The sequence below is a fragment of the Hyla sarda genome, chromosome 10, assembly GCF_029499605.1.
Source record: "Hyla sarda isolate aHylSar1 chromosome 10, aHylSar1.hap1, whole genome shotgun sequence".
NCBI classification, from domain to species: Eukaryota; Metazoa; Chordata; class Amphibia; order Anura; family Hylidae; genus Hyla; species Hyla sarda.
The window spans coordinates 84,061,080-84,074,613 of NC_079198.1; the positions used below are offsets into that span (position 1 = coordinate 84,061,080).

General features: G+C 49.2%; 1 protein-coding gene across 2 annotated transcripts in view; it reads right to left on the minus strand.

Moving 5' to 3' along the window:
• LOC130294632 (uncharacterized) overlaps window positions 1-13,534 on the minus strand; it is a 181,529-nt gene that overhangs the window by 146,374 nt on the left and 21,621 nt on the right. The window contains exon 1 of one of the 2 annotated variants that reach the window (XM_056544781.1): window positions 592-725. The exons of the other annotated variant lie outside the window; for it this stretch is intronic. Within the exon in view, the coding sequence (XP_056400756.1) occupies window positions 592-664 (73 nt within the window). The 5' untranslated portion in view covers window positions 665-725. Of the gene's footprint in view, window positions 1-591; window positions 726-13,534 lie in introns of those variants that run through there. 2 annotated transcript variants of the gene reach the window in all.

Below are 13,534 nucleotides of genomic sequence, written 5' to 3' on the forward strand. Positions count from 1 at the left end.
GAGAAATACTTTGTTTTCTAGAAAAATTTCAGGGGTGCCAACATTTACGGCCATGACTGTATAGCCACCCAGATAGTAATATTGCCCCATGCAGTAATAGATCCCCAAACTGTTATTAGCCCACTATAATGTGCCCCAATATAAGGCCCCTATATTTTAAAAGGGACCCCATATTGTGCCCCTTCTAGATATTGGTCCCCATCGACTGCCATATTGACTCAGGCTGCCATCTTGACTCATCAGACCCCCGAAACCACACTGATGGTGGTCTGAGGAGTCTCACAAAGCCCTTCAGGTACTTTAGATGCCTTGATCAGTATTGCAATAAGGAGACATCAGCGTGACTATTAGTGGCGGCCCCCGGCCATCTTTACCTTATCAAGTACCAGGGCACAGCAACCTACATGTACATTGTGTGTTCTCTACGGGTTATATCCTCCACGTTTTTAAATTTTTCAAATAAAATAATATAAACATAAATAAACATTGACATATTTGGTATCGATGCATGTGGAAATGTCTAAACCATTAGAATATAATGTTAGTGAAACTGCACAGTGATTGACGTAAACAAAAAACAAAAAAAATTACCAAAGACCAGAATTGCAGATTTTTGGTCACTTATACTGGAAAAAAAATTAAAAAGTGATTTTAAAAATCCCATCAAAACAAAAATGGTACTGGTAAAACCTATAGATCACTGTGCAAAAGATGAGCCCTCATACAGCCCCATAACTGAAACAATAAAAGAGTTTTAGTGGTCAGAAAAGGACAATTTTAAGCATAAGCATTTTCATATAAAAGTTATAATTTTTTTTTAAGTATCGGTAGTAAAACTTATATAAACTGTGTCTTGTTGAAATTGTATGGATGTACAGACTCGCAAAAGCTGCAAATTGCAGCCTTCGACTTTATCACCCCCTCCCCCAAATACTATTTTTTTGGGCTTCGACGGACATTTTATGGTAAAATGAAAGTTTTCAAACACAAGCCCTGATATGGCTCTGTGGAGGAAAGAGAGAACATCTACAGCTCTTAAAAGGTGAGGAGGAAAAAACAAAACCCGTGAAAATAACAATTGTCTGTGCCCTCAAGGCCAAAATGATCTATGTCATTAAGGGGTTAAAGCGCAACTGTCATGGATATTGTACCCCCCCAGACTAATAACATGATAGTATAGATGGGAAACACTAAAGCATGGAGGTACTCTATCTACCACACAAAAATCTGACCGAGAATTTAGCCAAGGAGTGATACTGTCACGATGCCGGCACTGTCACGATGCCGGCTGGCAGGAGGTGGATCCTCTGTGCCAGAGAGGGATTGGCGTGGACCGTGCTAGTGGACCGGTTCTAAGTCACTACTGGTTTTCACCAGAGCCCGCCGCAAAGCGGGATGGTCTTGCTGCGGCGGTAGTGACCAGGTCGTATCCACTAGCAATGGCTCAACCTCTCTGACTGCTGAAGATAGGCGCGGTACAAGGGAGTAGGCAGAAGCAAGGTCGGACGTAGCAGAAGGTCGGGGCAGGCAGCAAGGATCGTAGTCAGGGGCAACGGCAGGAGGTCTGGAACACAGGCTAGGGACACACAAGGAAACGCTTTCACTGGCACAATGGCAACAAGATCCGGCGAGGGAGTGCAGGGGAAGTGAGGTATACATAGGGAGTGCACAGGTGAACACACTGATTAGAACCACTGCGCCAATCAGCGGCGCAGTGGCCCTTTAAATCGCAGAGACCCGGCGCGCGCGCGCCCTAGGGAGCGGCGCCGCGCGCGCCGGGACAGGACCGACGGAGAGCGAGTCAGGTACGGGAGCCGGGGTGCGCATCGCGAGCGGGCGCCACCCGCAACGCGAATCGCATCCCGGCTGGAGGCGGTATCGCAGCGCACCCGGTCAGTGGATCTGACCGGGGCGCTGCGGGAGCGAGAGTGTAGCGAGCGCTCCGGGGAGGAGCGGGAACCCGGAGCGCTCGGCGTAACAGTACCCCCCCCCCCTTGGGTCTCCCCCTCTTCTTGGAGCCTTAGAACCTGAGGACCAGACTTTTGTCTAGGATATTGTCCTCAGGTTCCCAGGATCTCTCTTCAGGACCACAGCCCTCCCAGTCAACCAAAAAGAAGGTTTTTCCTCTGACCTTTTTGGAAGCCAGTATCTCCTTTATGGGAAAGATGTCTGAAGAACCGGAGACAGGAGTGGGAGAGATAAGTTTAGGAGAGAAACGGTTGATGATGAGTGGTTTAAGAAGAGAAACGTGAAAGGCATTAGGAATACGAAGAGAAGGAGGGAGAAGAAGTTTATAAGAGACAGGATTAATCTGGCACAAAATTTTGAAAGGACCAAGATAGCGTGGTCCCAATTTGTAGCTGGGAACACGGAAGCGGACATATTTAGCGGAGAGCCATACCTTGTCTCCGGGAGAAAAAATGGGGGGAGCTCTTCTTTTCTTATCAGCAAACTTCTTCATGCGTGATGAAGCCTGTAAGAGAGAATTTTGGGTCTCTTTCCATATGGTGGAAAGATCACGAGATATTTCATCCACAGCGGGTACACCAGAGGGCAAGGGAGTAGGGAGGGGGGGAAGAGGGTGACGGCCGTACACCACGAAAAATGGGGATTTGGAAGAAGATTCAGAAACTCTGAAGTTATACGAGAATTCGGCCCATGGTAGAAGATCTGCCCAGTCATCCTGGCGGGAGGAAACAAAATGCCGTAAATAATCACCCAGGATCTGGTTAATTCTTTCTACTTGCCCATTGGATTGAGGATGATAAGCAGAAGAAAAGTTTAATTTAATCTTGAGTTGTTTACAGAGAGCCCCCCAGAATTTTGACACGAATTGGACGCCTCTGTCCGAGACGATCTGCGTGGGCAACCCGTGAAGACGAAAAATGTGTACAAAAAATTGTTTTGCCAACTGAGGCGCTGAAGGAAGACCAGGAAGAGGGATGAAATGTGCCATCTTGGAGAATCGATCAACGACCACCCAAACAACAGTGTTGCCACGGGATGAGGGTAAGTCTGTAATAAAGTCCATACCAATCAGAGACCAAGGCTGTTCGGGAACAGGCAGAGGATGAAGAAGACCAGCGGGCTTCTGGCGAGGAGTCTTATCCCGGGCACAGACAGTGCAGGCTCGCACAAAATCCACAACATCCGTCTCCAGAGTCGGCCACCAATAGAAACGAGAGATGAGTTGCACGGATTTCTTGATGCCCGCATGACCTGCGAGATGGGAGGAGTGACCCCATTTGAGGATTCCGAGGCGTTGGCGTGGAGAGACGAAGGTCTTCCCTGGAGGAGTTTGCCTGATGGAGGCTGGAGAAGTGGAGATCAGGCAGTCAGGAGGAATGATGTGTTGCGGAGAGAGCTCCACTTCCGAGGCATCCGAGGAACGAGAGAGAGCATCGGCCCTAATGTTCTTATCGGCAGGCCGAAAGTGAATTTCAAAATTAAATCGGGCAAAGAACAGAGACCACCTGGCCTGGCGAGGATTCAGCCGTTGGGCAGACTGGAGATAGGAGAGGTTCTTGTGATCGGTGTAAATAATAACTGGAAATCTTGATCCCTCTAGCAGATGCCTCCATTCCTCAAGTGCTAATTTAATGGCTAGTAGCTCTCGATCCCCGATGGAGTAGTTCCTCTCCGCCGGAGAGAAGGTCTTAGAAAAAAAACCACAAGTAACAGCATGCCCGGAAGAATTTTTTTGTAGAAGGACCGCTCCAGCTCCTACTGAGGAGGCATCAACCTCCAATAGGAAGGGTTTAGATGGGTCAGGTCTGGAGAGCACGGGAGCTGAAGAAAAGGCAGACTTGAGCTGTTTAAAGGCGTCTTCCGCTTGAGGAGGCCATGACTTAGGATTGGCATTCTTTTTGGTTAAAGCCACGATAGGAGCCACAATGGTGGAAAAATGTGGAATAAATTGTCTGTAATAATTGGCGAACCCCAAAAAACGTTGGATAGCACGGAGACCGGAGGGGCGTGGCCAATCTAAGACGGCAGAGAGTTTGTCTGGATCCATTTGTAGTCCCTGGCCAGAGACCAAGTATCCTAGGAAAGGAAGAGATTGACATTCAAACAGACATTTCTCCATTTTGGCATAAAGTCGATTGTCACGAAGTCTCTGAAGAACCATGCGGACATGCTGGCGGTGTTCTTCTAGGTTGGCAGAAAAAATCAGGATATCGTCCAGATACACAACAACACAGGAATATAAGAGATCACGAAAAATTTCATTAACAAAGTCTTGGAAGACGGCAGGGGCGTTGCACAGGCCAAAGGGCATGACCAGATACTCAAAGTGTCCATCTCTAGTGTTAAATGCCGTTTTCCATTCATCCCCCTCTCTGATGCGGATGAGATTATAAGCACCTCTTAAGTCCAGTTTGGTAAAGATGTGGGCACCTTGGAGGCGATCAAAGAGTTCAGAGATGAGAGGTAGAGGGTAGCGGTTCTTTACCGTGATTTTATTAAGACCGCGGTAGTCAATGCAAGGACGTAGGGAGCCATCTTTTTTGGACACAAAGAAAAATCCGGCTCCGAAAGGAGAGGAGGATTTGCGGATAAAGCCCTTTTTTAAATTTTCCTGGATGTACTCAGACATAGCAAGAGTCTCTGGGGCAGAGAGAGGATAAATTCTGCCCCGGGGTGGAGTAGTGCCCGGGAGGAGGTCAATAGGACAGTCATAAGGCCTGTGAGGAGGTAGAGTCTCAGCTTGTTTTTTGCAAAAAACATCCGCAAAGTCCATATAGGCCTTAGGGAGACCGGTTACAGGGGGAACCACAGGGTCACGGCAAGGAGTACTGGTAACCGGTTTAAGGCAGTCCTTGAAACAAGAGGGACCCCAACTCTTAATCTCCCCTGTGGACCAATCCAGGGTTGGGGAATGGTGTTGAAGCCAGGGTAGTCCAAGGAGAATTTCGGAAGTGCAATTGGAGAGGACCAAAAACTCAATTTTTTCGTGGTGAGGTCCGATGCACATTAGGAGGGGTTCCGTGCGGTAACGCACGGCACAGTCCAATCTTTCATTGTTAACGCAATTGATGTAGAGAGGTCTGGCGAGACTGGTCACTGGGATGTTGAACCTGTTGATGAGAGAGGCCAAAATAAAGTTTCCTGCAGATCCGGAGTCCAAGAAGGCCTTAGTGGAGAAGGAGAAGGTAGAGGCAGATATCCGCACAGGCACAGTAAGACGTGGAGAAGCAGAGTTGACATCAAGGACTGTTTCACCTTTGTGCGGAGTCAGCGTACGTCTTTCCAGGCGGGGAGGACGGATAGGACAATCCTTCAGGAAGTGTTCGGTACCGGCACAGTACAGGCAGAGATTCTCCATGCGGCGTCGTGTCCTCTCTTGAGGTGTCAGGCGAGACCGGTCAACTTGCATAGCCTCCACGGCGGAAGGCACAGGAACGGATTGCAGAGGACCAGAGGAGAGAGGAGCCGGGGAGAAAAAACGCCTCGTGCGAACAAAGTCCATATCCTGGCGGAGCTCCTGACGCCTTTCGGAAAAACGCATGTCAATGCGAGTGGCTAGATGAATGAGTTCATGTAGGTTAGCAGGAATTTCTCGTGCGGCCAGAACATCTTTAATGTTGCTGGATAGGCCTTTTTTAAAGGTCGCGCAGAGGGCCTCATTATTCCAGGAAAGTTCTGAAGCAAGAGTACGGAATTGCACGGCGTACTCGCCAACGGAAGAATTACCCTGGACCAGGTTCAGCAGGGCAGTCTCAGCAGAAGAGGCTCGGGCAGGTTCCTCAAAGACACTTCGAATTTCCGAGAAGAAGGAGTGTACAGAGGCAGTGACGGGGTCATTGCGGTCCCAGAGCGGTGTGGCCCATGACAGAGCTTTTCCAGACAGAAGGCTGACTACGAAAGCCACCTTAGACCTTTCAGTAGGAAACTGGTCCGACATCATCTCCAAGTGCAGGGAACATTGTGAAAGAAAGCCACGGCAAAACTTAGAGTCCCCATCAAATTTATCCGGCAAGGATAGTCGTAGGCCTGAGGCGGCCACTCGCTGCGGAGGAGGTGCAGGAGCTGGCGGAGGAGATGATTGCTGAAGCTGTGGTAGTAGCTGCTGTAGCATCACGGTCAGTTGAGACAGCTGGTGGCCTTGTTGCGCTATCTGTTGTGACTGCTGGGCGACCACCGTGGTGAGGTCGGCGACAACTGGCAGAGGAACTTCAGCGGGATCCATGGCCGGATCTACTGTCACGATGCCAGCTCTGTCACGATGCCGGCTGGCAGGAGGTGGATCCTCTGTGCCAGAGAGGGATTGGCGTGGACCGTGCTAGTGGACCGGTTCTAAGTCACTACTGGTTTTCACCAGAGCCCGCCGCAAAGCGGGATGGTCTTGCTGCGGCGGTAGTGACCAGGTCGTATCCACTAGCAACGGCTCAACCTCTCTGACTGCTGAAGATAGGCGCGGTACAAGGGAGTAGGCAGAAGCAAGGTCGGACGTAGCAGAAGGTCGGGGCAGGCAGCAAGGATCGTAGTCAGGGGCAACGGCAGGAGGTCTGGAACACAGGCTAGGGACACACAAGGAAACGCTTTCACTGGCACAATGGCAACAAGATCCGGCGAGGGAGTGCAGGGGAAGTGAGGTATACATAGGGAGTGCACAGGTGAACACACTGATTAGAACCACTGCGCCAATCAGCGGCGCAGTGGCCCTTTAAATCGCAGAGACCCGGCGCGCGCGCGCCCTAGGGAGCGGCGCCGCGCGCGCCGGGACAGGACCGACGGAGAGCGAGTCAGGTACGGGAGCCGGGGTGCGCATCGCGAGCGGGCGCCACCCGCATCGCGAATCGCATCCCGGCTGGAGGCGGTATCGCAGCGCACCCGGTCAGTGGATCTGACCGGGGCGCTGCGGGAGCGAGAGTGTAGCGAGCGCTCCGGGGAGGAGCGGGAACCCGGAGCGCTCGGCGTAACAGATACCCTCTCAGCACTCCAGAAAATAGTAAAAATAGACAATCAGTGGTTTGGCTTCTTCTCCAGGCCTAGATATGCTACGAGTGTGTTAGGCTGTATTGGGTGGGTGTATGTATTTATAAGTATGTCAATGTGTATGTATATAAATGTGTGAATGAGTGAGAAGAGAATGAATGAGAGTGACAATATAGTTAACCTGCTTGTGGTTTAGAGGATGGTGGTTGAAAATGTATTGTGGGTTAGTTAGAATGTGACTATGTAGAGGTGTGAAACTATGTAGGTGAAAAATGTGGTGTGACTCTGTATCAAATAAATCAATGTCTATGTCCAAGATATGAAAAATAATTTATTGAGCTACAGTATAAAATTACATAAAATGGGAGTGCAGGATCCTTGCACTCACTAAGGCAATTACACTAATCAGATACAGTAAGTTGCCTCAGTTAGACAAAGGAGGCGCAATCGTCATCTGGGACACAGTAAAATACCGTATTTATCGGGGTATACCACGCACCGGCCTATAACACGCACCCTCATTTTACCAAGGATATTTGGGTAAAAAAAGTTTTTTACCCAAATATCCATGATAAAATGAGGGTGCGTGTGTGCGCGTGTATACCCCGATACACCCCCAGGAAAGGCAGGGGGAGAGAGGCCGTCGCTGCCCGCTTCTCTCCCCCTGCCTTTCCTGGGGTCTAGAGCGCTGCTGTCGGCCCTTTTCACCCCCTGGTTATCGGCGCCGCTGCCCGTTCTGTCCCCCTGACTATCGGTGCCGGCGCCGATAGCCAGGGAGAGAGAAGCGGCGCCGACAGCCAGGGGGAGAGAAGGGGCAGCGGCACCCATTGCCGGCGCCGCTGCCCCGTTGCTTCCCCCCATCCCCGGTGGCATAATTACCTGAGTCCGGTCCGCGCTGCTCCATGCCTCCGTCGTGCGTCCCCAGCGTCGTTGCTATGCACGGCGCGGCGCTCTGACGTCATGCGCCGCGCCGTTCAGCGCATAGCAATGACGCCGGGGACGCACGACGGAGGCCTGGAGCAGCGCGGACCGGACTCAGGTAATTATGCCACCGGGGATGGGGGGAGGCAACGGGGCAGCGGCGCCGGCAATGGGTGCCGCTGCCCCTTCTCTCCCCCTGGCTGTCGGCGCCGCTTCTCTCTCCCTGGCTATCGGCGCCGGCACCGATAGTCAGGGGGACAGAACGGGCAGCGGTGCCGATAACCAGGGGGTGAAAAGGGCCGACAGCAGCGCTCTAGACCCCAGGAAAGGCAGGGGGAGAGAAGCGGGCAGCGACGGCCTCTCTCCCCCTGCCTTTCCTGGGGGTGTATCGGCGTATAACACTCACACAGACTTTAGGCTAAAAATTTTAGCCTAAAAAGTGCGTGTTATACGCCGATAAATACGGTATGTTAAAGAGTGCCATAGACAGTTGGAAGATCAAGACACATACGAATGTCTACCTAAGGACCCAACACCACAATATGCCATAGAATTGGAGGAACGATGCACAGAGGCACTGAAAGAGAAGATCTTAACCAAGAACGAGTTTGATTTTATACTAAATACAGAAAAACGACTCCCACTATTTTACTGCCTACCTAAAGTACATAAAAATCCTATAGAACCACGTGGGAGACCCATAGTTTCTGGTATTCCATCCCTCACTTCAAATTTATCACAGTATGTTGATAGTTTCCTCCAGCCATATGTGAAAAATACAACATCATATTTGAAAGATACAACGGATACAATAAAACTAGTGGAAAATCTACAATGGGAAGAAGGATGGACTCTGGTGACCTTGGACGTAAGTTCACTATATACATGCATTAATCACGAAAAAGGCACACAAGCAGTTTTTAACATTTTATCTGGAAAAGAAGATATGCCACCATTACAAATCGTTTTTTTAACTGAAAGTATTATCTTAATTTAACCCACAATTATTTCTGTTTTAACAACAAATTTTACCGCCAGAAAGTCTTGACCGCTATGGGGACCAGATTTGCGCCAAGCTATGCTAACTTGTTCATGGCGGAATGGGAGTCCATCTATATCTCCCCATTCCTAGGCGCAGATCTGGTCCTCTGGAAGAGATATATAGATGACATTCTAATGGTATGGCGAGGTTCCAATGAAGATCTCCAAACTTTTTAAAATCATATCAATTCCAATGATTTTAACCTCATTTTTACCCCTTTTATCAGCACATTTTACGTGGAGTTTTTAGATTTAAAAATATCTGTTAAAGGAAAAAAAACTGGAGTGCCAAACCTATAAAAAACCAACTGCAAAAAATGCATACATTCTGTTTGAAAGCTGTCATTTACCAAAATGGTTAATCAACGTACCTCAAGGCCAATTTAGGAGACTGAAGCGAAATTGCACAAACGAACAGAAGTTTGAAGAAGAAGCCAAGACCCTGACTAAAGAGTTTAAACAGAAGAATTACCCAGAAGAAATAATAACCTCAGCTCTAGAAAAAATCCGGAAACAAGATAGGATGACCTACTTCGAAGAAAGAGAAATCACAACTAGAGACGAAGACAAACAACCAATGAAGATCATCTTACCTTACTATTTTTATCTTACTCCATATTATTTTAGTATTCCTATCTTTAATGATTCCTATCCTTATAACACATGGTGACCATACGACCAGACTAGATTATTCACCATGATATAATATCCATTCATTTATACTCATCCGTACATCTACATAGTCTCCTCCAAATACAACACCTCATTCCCCCTATATATCCACATAGACTCACCCCACACTTATATATACTCATACACACCGATTCATATAGTAAATTATGACTCTGATCACCATTCATTTACTAATCATACCCATCCAGACAACTCCATTCCTGATCTTCCATTCACACACCTGTCTATGTCCAAATGGTCCTAACCGGGTTTTGGCTCAAACTACCTTTTGCCACCAAATTTGCTCATATATAAGCACCTACACTCATTGCATACTTCATGATCACTGAGGAAGGTCCTAGGCGGACCGAAACGCGTCTGATCCATACACAGATAATGTTAGCACCATCAGCGAAGCACCCTGCAACTCACCCTACTGCACCGGGACCCAGACCGGCATCACAGCTGTATTTCCACCGCACGCACCGCTCCTCCACATAGGCACCAGACCTAGGAACGGGCGTTCACTTAAGACCTACATCTGGACTACGGACCGTACTCCCTTGCACCCAGACCCTGCACCGCTGGGCTCGACATTACCACCGAGGACTGCCATATCCTCTGACTCCAGCAGCGCTGCAACCGGACTCTGCATCGTTGCGCCCGACACCATCTTTGAGGACTGCCATATCCTCCGACTCCACTGCTGCCCGGCTCCAGGACCGCTGGAACCTGACCCTGCACTGCTGTACCCGACTCCAACACTGAGGACCGCCACATCCTCCATCTAAGGGTAAGCGGTACTGTGTACCGGCCGGACTTCATCTCATGACAGCCGTCGTGCTGTGATTTGTCATTGACAGCTGCTGTGCTGCCTATATTCACCTTATCATACAGCCGCCGCGCTGTTGTGACCCAGAGGGGCGGTGGATTCAGCTAAACCTATTGACTATACTTGTCTATTGAACTGAGTTGCTCTTTGCACGAACAGTGGGCTCCAAATAGGGGGCCTCCAGCGCCTGCAAGTGCATTGCAGGCGCTCTTACCACACTCCACTGGTACTAATTATTATCTGGACATATATCACACTTGCCGCATATGTTTTATTAATTCCAACTTAGGCAACTTACTGTATCTGATTAGTGTAATTGCCTTAGTGAGTGCAAGGATCCTGCACTCCCATTTTATGTAATTTTATACTGTAGCTCAATAAAATTATTTTTCATATCTTGGACGTAGACATTGATTTATTTGATACAGAGTCACAGCACATTTTTCACCTACATAGTTTCACACCTCTACATAGTCACATTCTAACTAACCCACAATACATTTTCAACCACCATCCTCTAAACCACAAGCAGATTAACTATATTGTCACTCTCATTCATTCTCTTCTCACTCATTCACACATTTATATACATACACATTGACATACTTATAAATACATACACCCACCCAATACAGCTCGTAGCATATCTAGCCCTGAAGAAGAAGCCAAACCACTGATTGTCTATGATAGTATAGATGATACGTGTAATGCAGCTGTACTTTTGGCTGCTCTTTATCACTCTTTGTCAGCAGGAAAATTGTTTTATCGTGCGGTCAGCAACAGTCGGATAGGCGTGTCTGGGGATCGTAATGCCCCGCCTCCGCCATGCCTATCCCCTGTAAGTGAGCGCTGGGACCAGTGTGTTATTGACACACAGGTCCTCACCCCTGATGTCCATTATGTGCGGTCCGGCGTGACTCCACTGAGCCTATACATATTATGTGCACCTTTATATTCGCTCCCGTTGACTGTCACCAGCTCAGTGCGCCTGCGCAGTGCTAGAGGTAGGGAGCGAGCTCTGTGCCTCTAGTGAAAGCAGAAGCAGCGCATCTCCGGCACCAGGAGAAGAGGAGTACGGGCCCTGTATTTCATATAACATAAAGGTGCACATAATATGTATAGGCTCAGTGGAGTCACGGCCCGCACATTATGGACATCGGGGGTGGGGACCTGTGTGTCAATCACACAGTGGTCCCAGCGCTCACTTACAGGGGATAGGCGTGGTGGAGGCGGGGCATTACGATCCCCAGCCACGCCTATTCGACAGTTGCTGACCGCACGATAAAACTATTTTCCTGCTGATAAAGTTTGATAAAGAGCAGCCAAAAGTACAGCTGCATTACACGTGTCATCATCTATACTATACTATCATGTTATTAGTCTGGGGGGGTACAATATCCATGACAATTGCGCTTTAAAGGGGTACTCCGGCGCTAAGACATCTTATCCCCTATCCGCCGCCAGTGGACCCCCGTGATCTTCCACGCCGCACCCCGTTAGAATCAGTCCCCGAAGCGTGTTCGCTCCGGGTCTGATTACTTTGCAATCACAGGGATGGAGCATAGTGACATCACGGCTCTGCCCCCGTGCTGTCACGCCCTCCAATAGACTTGCATTGAGGGGGCGCAGCGTGACATCACATGGGGGCGGAGCCGTGACGTCACTTTGCTCCGTCCCAGGGCTGCCATCAAAAATTTCGGGGCCCCTTACTGAACTTCAGGCCTGGGCCCCCCATCACCCCCCCTCCTCCTTGGTAATTCCCCTTCCCCTATTAGTTAATGCCCCCATTAGGTAGGTACAGTGGTAGGATATGCCCCTGGTAAGTGGTAGGTAGTGCCCTCTGTAGATAGATAGTAGGTAATGCCCCCGGTAGATAGTGCCCCTAGTAGGTAGGTAGCAGGTAATGCCTCCAGTAGGTAGTGCCCCCCCAGCTAAGTAGTGCCCCCAGTAGATAGTGGCCCTAGTAGGTAGTGGTCCCTGGTAGGTTGTGCCCTCAGGTAGGTAATGCCCCAGGATACAGTGCCCCCAGTAGATAGTTCCCCCATGTAGGTCATGCAGGTAGGTAATGCCCCCAGTTGAGTAATAATGCCCCCAGTTAGGTAATAATGCCCCCACATAAGTAATGCCCCCAGTTAGGTAATAATGCCCCCCACATAGATAATGCCCCGAATTATGTAATAATGCCCCCTAATAGATAATGCCCCCAATTATGTAATAATGCCCCCACATAGATAATGCCCCCAATTATGTAATAATGCCCCCAATTTTCACCCCCAAAACCCAGGAAAAGTTATTGACTCGACTATATGCCTAGGGTGGGAAATACATCATCCCCCCTGTCATCATCCAGACCCCCGTCACCCTCATCATCATCACCCTGTCATCATCCCCCCTTCATCATCACCGCCTGTCATCATCCCCCCTTCATCATTACCCTGTCATCATCCCCCCTTCATCATCATCCCCCTGTCATCATTACCCTGTCAACATCCCACACCACCCCCTTCATCATCACCGCTTGTCAATGTCTGATTTAACAGTGGTCTTCAACCTGTGGACCTCCAGATGTTCCAAAACTACAACTCCCAGCATGCCCGGACAGCCACCGGCTGTCCAGGCATGCTGGGAGTTGTAGTTTTGAAACATTTGGAGGTCCGCAGGTTGAAGACCACTGCCCAGGCCTTCGTCATCATCATCCGGGGGGAGGGGGTCTGGATGATGACGAAGGCCCGGGCAGTGGTCTTCAACCTACGGACCTCTAGATGTTTCAAAACTACAACTCCCAGCATGCCCGGACAGCCGATGGCTGTCCGGGCTTGCTGGGAGTTGTAGTTTTGAAACATCTGGAGGTCCGCAGGTTGAAGACCACTGAGGGCGGAGAGTTCACTCGAGTATAAACCGGGGTGGGTGTTTTCAGCACGAAAAATCGTACTGAAAAACTCGGCTTATACTTGAGTATATACGGTAATAATGCCCCACATAAGTAATGCCCCCTTTGGATAGGGGATAAGATGTCTAGGGGCGGAGTACCCCTTTAAGTAAAACTTTTTGCCATAATAGAAATCCATTTCAACATTTGGAAGTTTGTACACTGGTGCTTCTTATAATTTTGTAGTGTGCAATATCGTT